The 14,260-nt window shown below is 46.6% G+C and overlaps 1 protein-coding gene across 12 annotated transcripts in view; it reads right to left on the bottom strand.

The window, feature by feature from the left end:
• LOC139770608 (uncharacterized) overlaps positions 1-14,260 on the bottom strand; it is a 131,226-nt gene that overhangs the window by 4,134 nt on the left and 112,832 nt on the right. For 9 of the 12 annotated variants that reach the window (XR_011717789.1, XM_071702664.1, XM_071702665.1 and 6 more), the window contains 13 exons: positions 12,371-12,498; positions 7,053-7,253; positions 6,092-6,184; positions 5,469-5,711; positions 4,164-4,244; positions 3,632-3,781; positions 3,071-3,091; positions 2,655-2,922; positions 1,877-2,263; positions 1,563-1,721; positions 1,295-1,485; positions 955-1,185; positions 201-704 (listed from right to left, as the gene is read on the bottom strand). Coding sequence is in view for 11 of the 12 variants with exons in the window: in XM_071702664.1 (XP_071558765.1) it covers positions 201-704; positions 955-1,185; positions 1,295-1,485; positions 1,563-1,721; positions 1,877-2,263; positions 2,655-2,922; positions 3,071-3,091; positions 3,632-3,781; positions 4,164-4,244; positions 5,469-5,711; positions 6,092-6,184; positions 7,053-7,253; positions 12,371-12,498 (2,657 nt within the window). In the remaining variant the exon portion in view is untranslated. The remainder of the gene's footprint in view (positions 1-200; positions 705-954; positions 1,186-1,294; positions 1,486-1,562; positions 1,722-1,876; positions 2,264-2,654; positions 2,923-3,070; positions 3,092-3,631; positions 3,782-4,163; positions 4,245-5,468; positions 5,712-6,091; positions 6,185-7,052; positions 7,254-12,370; positions 12,499-14,260) is intronic. The other 3 variants (XM_071702667.1, XM_071702659.1, XM_071702663.1) reach the window with 3 other exon arrangements.

Here is a 14,260-nt window from a genome sequence, read left to right as displayed (position 1 = left end):
TAGAAATTGTCAAAGAACCCGTAACGTATGAGCGTAAGATCAGAGTTTGTTTTCGAAAAACTGCCACGACGGGCAATAGAACGGCACAGCGAAGCGCATGAGTCGAAAGCGAGTGTGACAGGAAGTAGACAAGGTGAGACACAGATAGATGAAAACAGGGAAGTGAGAGAAAGAGAAGTTGAATGTTAAACAAAAAATACCATCTTCGAGAAAGTATCCTCTAGATCGAGCACCGGTTTGCTACTAGACACAGTGTAATGCCGCCTCTTTTCGCGAGGTATTTGCCTTCGTCTCGGTCCCTCCACCCTCTTCTCCGTCATCTCTTTGATAATCTGTTTGGCAGCCTCGCTCTTGAATACCGGCGACAATTGCGGCGATTCGGACTGGTTTGCGTTCGCCGTCGTCGCGGCGGCGGCCGGTCTCTCATGAATGCCGACGTTAGCCGGCGACGTTAATTCGGGGCTCATGGCACCCGCGAGAGTGCCGATTTTCTCGTATTGCCTGTACGGTCCGAGCGAGTAGTTGTGATAGTGAGGCTGCGCGGCGACCGTCGCCGCTTGCGACGGATAATTCTGGCTCTGGCACGGGCTGTACGACGAGGCGGTGGAGTAGTTGGGCGAGCTCATCGGCACGTGAGAGCTGGACGTAGGGCTATCCGTGTACGGTGATAGAGTGCTATCGGAGCTGCCGTCGTGACTTTCGAACTGCGATGGAGCGTCAAAAAAAAATTGTCAAACGCCGGGATCGAGCGGGATTAACAAAAAATAACGGGCGGGCGAGACGAGCGGCTGGATGCTCGGCATTGCTCGGGGTGTAGAATAAAATCATCGATAAATACTCGCAAAAAAAATACATATATATGCCAACGAACACGGGGAAGTGAGGTTTTGCTGTATCTCTGGGTGCACTGGAACTGCCGCGTTGTTCCTTATCGAAAGTTATTGCGGAACTTACCCTGATCTTATGCCGACGCGCCATCATGCTCTTCAGGGCGTGCATGCTGTCGCTTCGCGGCGGAGGCACCACGGGTCCGTAGGGTATTCCGGAGTGCTGCTTCTGCCCGCCGAAACCACGTGGCAGAGACATGCTTCTTTGGAACTGAACGTCATCCAGTTCGGACAGCTGAACCGTGCTCTGCGCGTGAACGATCGGCGATTCTTCCACCACCCTGCCAAGCTGAGCTTTCTAAATGTTAAAAGATCCGCGTTTAGCACACTGTCTTTTTTGATTTATTTCTGTTCAATTGAGAAGAGATTTGAAAGACCGCATGTAATTGAGGACAGAGCGATCTTACTTCGAATTTTTGGGAGCCACCGAGATCATCGTCGCACAATCTCTTCGCGCCGCCTGGCGCTTGAAGGCCGTTCGTCAGGGGAATTCCGAGATTGCCAGTTCTATCGCCGCGGTCCCTCTGTCGCCTTTCCGATTCGCGTTTCACTATGCGCACCGTCTTAATCTCCTGCTTCTCGCGACTGTGCATTAATCCTGCGAAGGCACGGAGAGAATGAGATTTCCAACGTACGTCAGGCTTAAAATTGTTTCCGCGAACGAGAGCGACTTACCGGCGAATTTGTTATCCTCGTTTTGTCTATAATTATCGTTGAGTAACAATGCTTCCTCGCTCAAGGGGGGCGGCGGCGGTGGGATATATTCCGGAGCAGGGTTCGGTGCGCCATTCAACACGTTTCCGTTATGCTTGCTCGTGTCGGCGACATAATCGCCTTGCGTTAAAAGTACAGATCGATACTTGAATATCAGAATTATCTTATAATCGCGCTAATCGCTATTAATCGCTATTTAGATAAATGAACGTGAATATATCTGTTAATATCAATATGATAGGATAAATTCTCATATAATCCAACAAGAATATTACCTGCTGCTCTCGAATCCGTATTAACGTACAGAGGCGCCACTTGAATCGCGCTACCTTTGCCCTGCATTTGATCCTTTAATAATTGTTGCTTTAATTGGTGCTGTTGAATCTGCTCGCGCAGCTGCGGCGAGAGCGCCGATATGTGATTTTGTGAGGGCTGCACGACAGATTGCTGATTATGTGGGCGATTCAACGGGGATAGGTCCTTGTACTGCGTAGGAGAGCCGTATCGCTGATGAGAGCTGTCGTTTTGCCTGTTCGGAGGTGAGATAGACAGAGACGTGCTCGACGGTGAGTCCAAACCGTGGTCCAGAGTTATTCCGGAATCTAAGTCGGTCTCCAGCCAGGAGTTTTGCGTACGTTTCTTCGAATGATGTACCTGAGGAGCTGAGGGGAAAATTGCATCTTTTAAGCACGTCGCTTTCTTTTCATAAAAAATATACATTGCAATTAGTATTTGATTGGTATCAAATTGGTACTTAATAAATAATTAACTATCAATATAACATACTCCTTTATTTGCAATATATATCTGTGTAAATGTAAGGATAAGCGCTATGCATTTATTATTGATTAAAACAATTTTTTTGGACATCAATTTATTTAGATAAAGTAATAATAAAACTTGATTGATATATTATATTGGTAATGAGACTTTATTACACCATGAATTTTGCAGCCTTTGAATAAGTTTCTAGTCCTTGAGTCAGTCTTGTCTCTCGAGTTTTGAAATTTTCAATGGCGGTCGTGTTTCGACACCTTATATTGTTAGACTCACCGTGCGGTGGCTGCGGGCGAATTTGCTGCACCAAACTGTGAGATTTCTCCGTCAGTTGGCGAACTTGAATGCTCAGTTCCTTCCTCTGTCTCTGCAGATCGCCGACGAGTTGTTGCACTCGTCGTAATTCCGCTTCCAGCGGTGCGGTCGTGCTCGAGGTGTCCCTCGCGATGTTACCGGCGTATCTTCTGGACGCTTGCACCTTTTGCCTCAGCACCACCAAATCTTGCTCCAACCTCGCGTTCTCGGCCACTGTTTCCTCAAGTTTCTGAAAGCACGCGAGAGAGTCGCGCCGGGCTATCAGGGACGAGGACGCGCGACTTTGAACGACAGTTGACCGTCGTGCAACGAGAATGACAAACTAAACGGCGAACGACGGAACTGAAAGGTATAATGTTGTGAATAATGCAATTTACCTGGAAGAATACCGGTTTTACCTGGAAACAGTGAATCGAGACTTTAATTGCGATACGTAATGCGATCTACTCTCGTCATTTAAATTCTCTCTCTCTCTCTCTCTCTCTCTCTCTCTCTCTCTCTCTCGTGCTATTATCTTCTCGTGTTATTATTATCCTCGTAATATCGCAAATTCAGGTTGCAAAGGATAAAGAGAATAACAGAAGACAAACTTAATAAAAGCACGCTAAAACGCGATGAAACGGACGTGCATTTCAATCAAATGTTCGTCAATAAACGAGTAACTCTGTTAAATCGCGTCAAAAAATCTGTTATTAACAGAAACATCAGCAATAATGAAGCCCGCTTGCATATTCAATACGTTTCGCGACGTTAAAAAAACGTACGAAGAATAACGAGCAGCAATTATTCGCATTTTGAAATCCGGATTGACGCCCAGATTACATGTTTTTCTGCCAATCAATTCGCATCGTTCGTAATAATGGATTCGCGGACTCGGGGTCGATCGGGACGCGGGAGGGGGCGGAGAGACGCGTATCAACATTTTCGAAATTATCTACCTTCGAGTTATGAGCGAGCAGTATCCTCACTCGGCTCAGCTCGCGCTCCAATAGGAGTTGCTGCTTCCGATATCGCTCCGCTTCGGCCAAATTGCTTCTGCTACCTTGCAGTTTGTGCCGCAACCCGCCCAAAGCCTTCTCGAGTATTTCCTGCGAGCATTAAATCGACCAGGCGTGTAACGTGATACAGTAGATTTCTATATCTTGGGATTAAAGACAACTGCTTGTCATTTCGCGGTTTATTGTTATAACGTCGTTTTAGTTCCAGGCAAATAACGACATCGGCTCGCCTTTTTAAGCTGTCGATAAATATCGTATCGAAATATCTTCGCGGGATAACGGAACTTTTCAGGCTTGAAGTCAAATTCGATAGAGTATTGCAGAATGCATTTCTCCTAGAAGAAAACTTCCGTACATTCGTCAAACTGTCGGGAGGCCGTTACATCAATTGCATTTCTTGAAATGTACTCGAAATTTTTTTAGTAGTTTAAGAGTTCTCTCCTGAGTTAACCATCACTATGCTGATACCAACCTTGTCCTGTTGGAGACTATGCAGCGTGCCAGATTCCTCCTGGAGCAGTCGATCGAGTTTGTAGAGCTGCTGTACTTTGGCCTGCGACATAGAAAGGATATCGAGTGAACTACGAAACCTTCAAGTTTCGATATTAAAAGGATAAGCTAGCGTTTCGACTGGAGCAGATCTCGGGAAAAGGGAGAGATCCAGAGATCCGCCATCATTAACTCTAAAACAATGTTCCAGAACCCCCATTTTCTCGGCGACTCCCTCTATTTCCACAATTTCTGTCCACAATTGAATTTGTTAAAAATATTCATGTCCATGTTGACCAAAGGGACACTTTTCTTTTGACAATTATATTCGATAGTATTATTATTTCGACAATATTACATTCGAAAATATCCATTAGTGACACATAATTTTTAATTACTGCAACAGTTATTATATTTTCCTATATAGCAATTATTTTAAGCCTCTTTGAAGCCAACGAGATTAATTAGATTAAATTAAATATTACTGAAAAATGAGAGAAAAGGGATATTTTTTTCATTATCTTTCTTATCTTTCTCGTTTTTACTTCTTGTTTGTCGCATGGAAATAAAAATGCATTGGGTTGCACAAAAGTAGATTAATTTTGTTATTCTAATAGAATACGCTTCTTAATTTCGACCGGTGAACGACGACGTATGTAATTGTCAAAATTCCCGAGGACTAAGGATAACAAGAAAGAAACGAGACGTAAGATACTAAATGGATACTGTCCGTAGAGACTTGACTCGTCTGGAAAGTATATCCTTCGGTAAAGTGAGCTCTCCGCGAAAGAATTTACGACAGGTCGTAAGTGTCGTCCGAGTTCGGTCTCTCTTGTGGTTGTGCCTGCGAGGGTAATTCTTAATTTTTGCACGTATCCTTTTTCCGATCGGACCTTTTTACAACCTGTCTACCGCGGCTACCGCTTAGCTTATAGCACGCGGGAGACCGCAGGAATTACTTTCATTGGTCAAGAAGACTTCGGTGTCTGATGCGCTTCACGCACGGAGTATTACATCGCGAAAAGAATGTAATAATAGGAAAAGGTAAGAGACAGAAATTGAAACGAATAAGACGTACTTTACGGGTGATATCTGACGAGATTGAGAAAGCGAAGAATACTTTTTAATAATCGAGACAATCGTTTATAAAATCGCACATTTTTATAATTAACGCATTTTTTTCGAGACGACGTTTCCGACGCTGTAAAAGTAGGAATTACTTGAAAATTGCGTAACCGCAGAAATTTAACGCTAGGCTCTTTCGTGGCACGATAATTAAATGAATCACCTGCAACTGTCCGTGATCGGGACTCAGTCTGTCCCAATCCCTGCGCTCCTCGGCCAACAGTCGTTGCTCCTGCACCCTTTGATTAAATTCCAGACGGTCGCGATGATCCCTCGCGTTCTCGTGCATCAGGTCGTGGCGAGAACCGGAAACATTGCTGGTCCCGTTGGCAGTGTTACGATTATACAAAGAACCCAGCTTCACCATATTGTCCACGAGGTTCACGAGAGGCTTGCTCTTCTCGTACTTTTGGGAGGAAAAACAGATGCAATTTAAACTTGGAGCACTATTTATACAAATGTGTATTCACACTTAAAAAGATAGTATTAATTACATCAATATTTTAACTCTATATTGCTAAACGTCACCGAGAATCGAAGAATCAAAGCTCTCGGCTACATTTTTAAAAGTCCAAGAAAATTATAATCTTGATTCATTTTTTTAACTTTCATTTTCAGCATTAATTTTTCTCGCATTTTCAAAGGGTAGATTAAGTTATCATCGCTCTCTTTTTCTCTCTTTTAAGCTATGTACTAATTACCAAACCCATCGTTTCATATCTATGTGAATAATTTGAGGCAGATACCTCCGCTAGGCGCGCACTTCGCGTAATAAACGTGTCTCACCTGCTTCTCGAGATCCATCAGGTGCCTCTTGAGTTCCTCGAGTTTTTGAAGATTCTCTAGCCGTCTCGGCGTGTCGAGATCCGCCAGTCTAGCCTGCGGGTGCAAACAAAATATACGAAACGTTTATCGCGCTGCGATCAGGAGTCCCTTTCTCCCTGCTCTCCGTGTGCCGATTTAACGAAAACAAACAACATTCGCGTTTTCGCGCGTTTAAGCGACACTCGTTAAGCGATACTCCGTGACACACAAGCCGGACAATAATGCAACGGACACATATTTGCGTAGAAAGGCGACCCTAAGTTCGACTCGACTTTCTCTCCTCGAATCTCGCACGTCGCGAGATCGCAGGTGTATATTCATCTACGTCCCACATTTGACGCTGAACGTAGCTGTCTGATAACGTTTTCGAGGATCGTGTTCTTTTAGATGAGACTCCGACTCGGCGTTAAATATAGGACGTGAAAGAACCAGCGTGTCGCGCTTGTCTAGCGGTCAACTACACTTTGCGGATCGCGAAGTCCGTAAAGCGCAATTGAATCAATCCGTCATTTGCACGCGAGCGTTACGTCACGTCGTCAACGATGAGAGAAACGAGACGTCGATCGCTCATACTGTATCATCGTCACGTGGATTCACAATCTGCGTGCATCTACATTCTACAACAACATCGATCTATCCTAACACATCCTGAAAGATCTCGTCAAACTGCACGGTCGTCTGTCAAAGCGAATTATCTCTCTCTCTTCCTCTCTTTCTCTCTAACATCAAAGCGATCGTTAAAAGCGGCGCTCCTCGAGGGGCGCCTACGACATATCCCCGACCTCCAGACGGCTCCGGTTTTGCGGCCCCTAACGGGCTCCACACGGCCCACTGCCAACCGTCACCGTCACCGTCATCGTCAGTGAATCATCTAATTACTGTGAAAATTTCGTGAGATCGCGTGTGCAAGCACTCTTCGGACCTGCGCCTCGATCTCCATGTGGCATGTCTCCATCGCCTTGAGGACCGTCGCGTTCTGCCGTCGCAGCTGGATCAGCAGCAGCACCAGTTCCTCGTGGGTCCTGCCGAGGAGCTCGCCGGCGGAAACGCGCACCAGCCCGGACGCGCCAGCCTGCGCCACCAGCCTGCCGCCGGCATCCGCTCTCAGGGAGCTGACGTTACTCTGTCGAGGCATGCAATCGTCTGTTAGCCACACACACGCAAACAACGCGGGATAATCGAGCTGTGACACACGGGATTGTTACGTTACGGGGCCGTGAGGATTACTCGAGGGAGATATCGCGCGAGTTTTCGCCCGAGACGGAGAAATGAGAGGACGAGGTTCTTATTAGAGAAAGCTATAAAAGCGACGGATTAATCTCGCAATTATACACGGAGCGCACCGAGCATGTGTACGTGGATTTGCAGTGATTGGCATGGGAGAGAAGAAAACATTATCATCGACAGCACGAATTAAATTATCAACATTTCGCAGCTGCGTTAATTAACACCTGCCTGCAGCGGTAGAATGTTATAGCTATTATCTCGAATCATTCGATTCAATGAGATCTTTCAGAATATGCGACAACTCTTGCTTTACCATTGACATATTTTCTTCCTTTTACATATATCTTTCCTTGCCTGTATGTAGACCAATGTACTGTCACGACAATATAATGAAAATGTGTGTACGAATATCTAGTTTCGCGGGCCATATAACTGATAGTGGAAACTAGCCGGAAACAGATTCCACGTGAATTGCGAGAAATATAGAGAATGCGGCGAGCCGCATTGGCCCGAATTAGGTGGCCCGTTTAGCCCGAATCGAAATTTCAGCCGGCGGTTTTACGTCAGTTGTGCCTGCGAGATTGTACGCGAACTTTTTAACTGCTGGAATTTCTCGGCGAGAGAGCCTAGGCGGGCGCGCAGAACGGGGATTACCGCTTAGCCGATCTCTCCCCCTCCGTCTGCCATTTTGCATTCGTCACCGCCGTGTTCCAAAACCGCTACGTTTTAGTGGCTTTTACGGTTGGATTTGTGGTAGCTCGGGAGGCGAAGCGGAGAGACGGATACACCCGACCTCGTGTAATACGACGGAAGGCAACGGGACGTAAAATGAAAACGCGATACAAACTACAAACAATTGATGAAATAACAACAGTTATCGAGGAGTAATTTGTTTAATATTTGCGCTGCAAATGGCAAATTGTAAATAAATAATAATAAGTGACACGCTATCAATTTACGAGCAACTGCGTTGCTCATTCAGCTGAGTATTTACCCGCATTTACGTCAAACAACGTGTTAGTGTAACGATATTATTTCGTTAGCGAAAGAGAATCCATTATTTCAGATCGCGTAAAAATATTCTTTTAGCTTCAATTTGCATTGTTTGCATTGTTTGGACGAAACTGTCGTCGCGTATAAGAATCCGCGATTGAATATTTATTTCTGACCCCTCTTTCTCTTTTACAACTGTCGATTTTTAAAAATAACTGTATAGTTCAGACGGCCGGTGTTTATCCGTAACGTTCTCGTAGTAATTTTTCGTAGTAAGCTTCGAGCAAATTGGCCGAATGGTCGTATTTCTACGTGTGCGCCATCGCAAGAATTTCTAAAGGTCGTAGAAAAGCGAAGGAAACGGAGGGCTTGCCACCGTAGTTTTCTATTACTTTCCAATTTTCTAATACCGAGGCACTCTTTGCCGGGAGACAAGCCAGAGGCGGCGTACAAATTCTCATAGACATATCGACACGGACGAGCGCAAACAGATACAGGTCACGCCGTGGTTCGATGCACGTAGCGTTGCGGCGAAGAAACGGCCGGATTCCGTCCGGCGAACGGTGTACGAATGAAATTCGAGGCAATCACCATTGGATCGTGGCTTTCTTCCGTGCAAACGCCTTCTTTATTTTAACAGGCAGGTCCCAAAAGATAGCTCCCGTACGCTTCTCGCATTCCGCCGGAATCCTCGCCGATCGTGGATATCTCTGCGCCGAGGTCGCGCAATCTGTATTCGCGGGGTACGCGCGCCGAAGCGAGATCGAGCGGGCATTTCCTCGCGAGGAATGGTCGCTCGGCGAATCTTGAATTCTTCGCTATACGTCGAAGTACGTTAACATGACTGCGCGAAGTAGGTATACGACGAAGCGCATTGCGAAAAGGAAAGGCACGCTCGCGCTTGCTCATCGCATCGCCAAGGACAATTCCTCGTTAAACAAGCCAGCGCCGAGTTTTTGCAGAGAGCCAGGGAGTTTTCAATTTGCCGCATTCTGTCGCGACTTAACACCGGCCGATTTTTATTGTCTCTCTTTCACGTGTAATTATCAATCGCGGTGTTAATAGGTATTCCTTCTTTCATAGTGTCGACATGAAAGCATCCATTTCACTCCCTCGAAAGTGCGTACGAACAAACAAAGCGTAGTGTTCTTCAAGTTCATACAGAGAGATCCGTGTTCTCGGAGTCATCTGCTAAATATATCTTTAGAATGTTTAATAAAAAGTCTCTGAAGGTCACTTTTGATTCTTCCTAATTTCGAATCTTCAACTCCAAACGAATGTATCGAACGGTTACTTGATCGCACTCCAGAGATATTAGGAACCTGTTGGCATCTCGGGTTCTCCATTTAACACGCGTTACCTGTTTAAGCCCGTGGAAGCTCCTGCGTCTTTTTCGCGGATTGGCCAGGCGAAGGGATGCTCCAGCTCGCAGAAAATGAGGAAGTTTCCACCGCGAATCTCGTGCGTCGGGTCGACGAACAGGACGCGATATGGCGCGCGTCGAGCGACGCTTCGGCGGGCGGACTGGCGTCATGCCCGGTCGGATCGGCTAGCTTGTTCGCCGACCGACCGACCGGCCGGCTGCATAGTGTGCATCGCCGCCTTGCCTGGCTCGCCCGGTGCCCGGCGTTTTGTACCTTTTGCCCCCGAAGGGCCCCGGTCGTCCCTCGACTGCACGCGGGTATGCTCGCCGACAAAAGTTCGGCGCTGCTTCGTCTTCCTCTCGCTTCTGGCTCGTCGCGACTCACTCATTTCGTGGATGTTTCGCTGTCGACTTCCAAGTATTAGAACGCGGATCACACGAACGAGATCCACGCACGGTAACGGACATCTCGCGTGTTCTTCTTGCGGGGAATACTCGCGGTCAAACGTGTTTCTAAGAGGTGTCGGTTTACGCGGGAAGATGATTCGCGGTTTAACGTTATCGTGATAGTTCGATCGGTGAAGGGGAAGAAATAATATTTCGCGACTTTTGTTTCTGTAATATGATCGCCAGTGGTCGACGGTAAATTAAAATCCGAGACGCAAATTGAATTTCCGAAAGAATGCTATTTTTTCATTATATCCAAGCTGCTGCTGAAGGTGGGAAGATGAGAAATTAGATATTCGTGCAAAGACGGAAATTTAAGATTTTAACGACCTATTTCGCTCAGCTTCCGATGCGTCTGTATTGTACGCGACCTCTCCACAAATTCTGACGGCATTTCACGAATTCTGCATTGCCTCTGACATATCATGTCAGAGTTATTCCCTTATACGATAAGATTCGTCGTAAGGGGCTCGACGAATTTGTGTGGAAGGATGAATGCCGTGCCGTCATGCGCAGGCGGCGAGATCCATTGTGCACGAAGCTTAAGACCCGTCTGCAGTTCCTTGGCACGGTGCCCTTGCTGACCGGCGCTGACCGTATGCAGGATCGACCCTGGACCCCATGCCTCTCGGTTGTCTTTTTCTCCGCCGCTTCTCCCTCGCTCCTTTCGCCTCTCCTTTCCCATTCTTTCCCTCCGGTTCCACTCTCCCCCTTTCGTCCTGGTCCTCTTGCCGCCCTTCACCGCTCCATTGTAATGGCGCCAGGACGACGACACTCGGGTCGTTACTTTCTTGCCTCCTCGCGTACCGCGCGCTCGAGATAAGCTCGCGTTAAGAAAACGACGGGCCCCTCATCCGAATACGCCGTTCGCCGGGGCGAAAGATCCGTCGAATCAGAGTATTCGCTGTTACCGGGAGAGGCCGCGAAATTGTGCCCGAAGAATGCCGTCTAACAGGATTATTTGTAGCGAAAACTTTGTAAACTCCTCGAGCCGCGTTTAGAATTTTACGACGCTTGCATACTGAAGAAGCGACTTGAAAAAATCAAAGGTAGAGGAGGTACGCTCTCGTATACCTACAACTCCATTAGATTCTTCGCTATTTCAATGTGACCACGTGGTTGTAAAAGTTTTCCGCTCGGTTCTCGATACTCTTCATTTGTCCCATTCATTTTTGATCGCAGGATCATGACCTACTACGCGTAATAACGGCGACGATGACCTATTTCGTATTCGCGGATCAATGTGATTGTCCGATCCATAAATTATGAGACTCATCGACAAAAACTTCATCAGAATTGTTTCCGCTTTGTAAAGTCGAAAGCGTTGATAAAAATGATCCGCCTCGCGTTTATTGCGCGCGATATACATCGTATATCGCATAGTATCAATTCCGTTCGCATCGCGATGCGAACCGTGTGTGTAATGTTCGAAGGTGTTAGGTCTCTCGAGGCAACATTTTAATTAATTGAGCTAATGGAATTTACATGCTGCGATGATGATATGCAGGCTACATCGCGTCAATAAAACGGACAACGTGTACGTTTGCGTGGACAAAGACAAAGAGACAGTTATAGATAAAGCAGCAAAACGACAGACCGTCGATCGTGCAACATCCGCGGGAGAATCTCGCCATTTCGCGTCTGCGGCGTCTGGTAATGCGATCCGCGGCGCGATAACTCGATCCGCCGTATTGTAAATCGAGGATTTCCAAAGCTCCTCGCCTTTTTATACGGACGATAAACTCGCGTCGTGAACACGCTACCGTGCGACGCGTATACGTAATTTATTTTTACGAGTCGAAAGATTAGTCGAAAGAGAGTAAGCCGTACGCTCGTAAACAAACCGCAAGCAATTTGCGAGAATGTAAAGACCTCACCCGCGGAACCGAACCGTAACGCCGTCGGATATGTCAGCGATCGGTGGGACTACGTGACGATACAGGTGACACTTTTACGAAGCTTCGCGAGCTCGCATTCGCAATCGTCCTCCGGCCATAAATTTCCCGTTTGCGGTGACCGGCCACCGCGACGACGCGACGCGACGCGACGCGACGGCGGTTAATTCACGCGCGCGCGACCGTTGCACGATCGATGCCGCGAATGGACGCGCGAATTTCCTCTCTCCATCCATCATGCTCTGCCATGCCAATCGGGATCGACGGGACGCTCTTTCGCGTCGAGACGTTAAAGGCGACTCGCGTTTCGCTCACCCTTTTGTGCAGCAGCTCGCTGCAGTCCGCGCGCGATCGCTGTTGCTGCTGTCGCTGACCCGTCATCGTCGTCGTGCCCCCGCCGCGGTCGACCTCCCTGCCGATCGGGCTGATCATTTTTCTCTCACCTGCGAACAGAAAGGAAGAGATAAGTTACGCGAGAGAAAGCCGCGAGAGGAAGCGGAAAGCCCGCTGGAAAAAGGAAGTCGCGTATTTCTGAGCGTGTCGTAACGAGGCCGGAACTATCGGAATCGACTGATATTCCCGAAGATTTTTTTTCTTTGTTCCTCCTCCCGCTGTTTCGCTCGCGGGCTCAGACTCTCGGCGGAGTAGCGAAAAAAATTGTAATAACGAGCGAGCAGATTGACTTTCTCCTTAATCACGTGAATGGCAGTCGTTTGTATTTTCGCCTCAAAGCGCCGGAATTGTCGGAGCTACTTCCTTTCGTTTATAATATTACATCCGTTGTACGGGATTTCGCAGGCATTATCGTTTTTCAGACACGGATACCCGCTGAATTTCTTTGAAGAACTTTAGAAGAGTGTTTTCTTAGCAAGACTTTAATGAGATGAGCTAACGATTTTTTAATATTATATTTCGGCTTTAAATCGGATTAAATTATAAATTAATTTTTTGTTTAATCATAAATTCGATTTCGCTCACTTTTATTTTTAACATCCTCGAAAGATGTATCGGGAGATATTGAGATATTAGCATATTTGTTCAGACTCCGCTATCTGCGGCTGAACGATAATGGATCTGGGACGTCCTGCATAGGATATTCAAATGCCTACAGAAATGTTCCGCAGCTGCGACCGTTAGACGCGTCGTAAAATGGAGAAGCACTTCCGTCTAACGCAGAAAATTGCGCAGCTATTGTACCTATACAGATGCAATCCGATTGCACGAAGAAAATTCTTGGTGGACCGTGGTATTTAGATTGCGGTGCTTCCGCCATTCTTTCTGGAAGACGACATTTGCCAAGAAATATCCTCCGCATTCGTGCCACCAAAGAAACCACAACGTTCTTCCAATTTTCTCAGCATCACAATCATATTCGATTCTCCAAACACATCGCGGTTAAGGGAAAGAAAGAGAATTGGCTAAACTCGTGCCGTTAACTCACCTTCGAGATGCTCGTCATTACAAATTTACGATCTTTTTGATTCAAGAAGGAATAACGACGCTGTGTAATTATGATTTCTTTCTCATTAAAGCCCGGCCGCGTAATGCTCGCGCGCGGTGATATTGTGCAACCTCAATCCTCGGTAGTTGAATTACCCGAAGCCTGATGATATCGATCATGCGTGCCTTTGCGTATTTAGGCGGGGCGTACGGATTTATGCACACGGGATTTCCATTATTCCGCGTTGTGCATTAGACGGGCGGGCACACACAAGCCCTTACACCGGGACACCACCGCCACGGATCCTCGGATAATTAACCCCGAACGCCCGCTGAAATTCTCGACCTAAATTTATGTGCTTTTCAGACGGTTCGGCAATCTCGCGATTCAGAGCAGACGTTAAATCGCCGCTTAATCTCACGGGTATTAATCGCTCATTCGCCGAGAGAGCGTGGTTCATCACTTGTAAGTTTCGCGCGAACCAAATGTTCCGGACGTGCTGAGTTAGGCCAGCTTTGAATATCAGAGGCAGAGATTTGCCGTATATAGTGATATATTGAACATATAATATAATATGAATATATTATATATTTCGTAATACTGAGGCAAAAGAGAATTATTCGTTGTGTTGTGCTCATTTTGTGTGTATTGCTGAATAGAATGCTATCTTTTCTCAAGCAATTGCGAAAAGACTTTTGCAATGATTGTATCGTTCTTCCGTTGCGTGCCGTAAATTTCTGTTACAGAATTAAGATAACTGTTAC

The sequence above is a fragment of the Temnothorax nylanderi genome, unplaced genomic scaffold (assembly GCF_030848795.1).
Source record: "Temnothorax nylanderi isolate EJ_2023f unplaced genomic scaffold, tnyl_v1.0 TNYL_tig0031_pilon, whole genome shotgun sequence".
NCBI classification, from domain to species: domain Eukaryota; kingdom Metazoa; phylum Arthropoda; class Insecta; order Hymenoptera; family Formicidae; genus Temnothorax; species Temnothorax nylanderi.
Note: the sequence above shows the minus strand (reverse complement) of the source record. Positions and strands in the feature narration are given on the sequence as shown.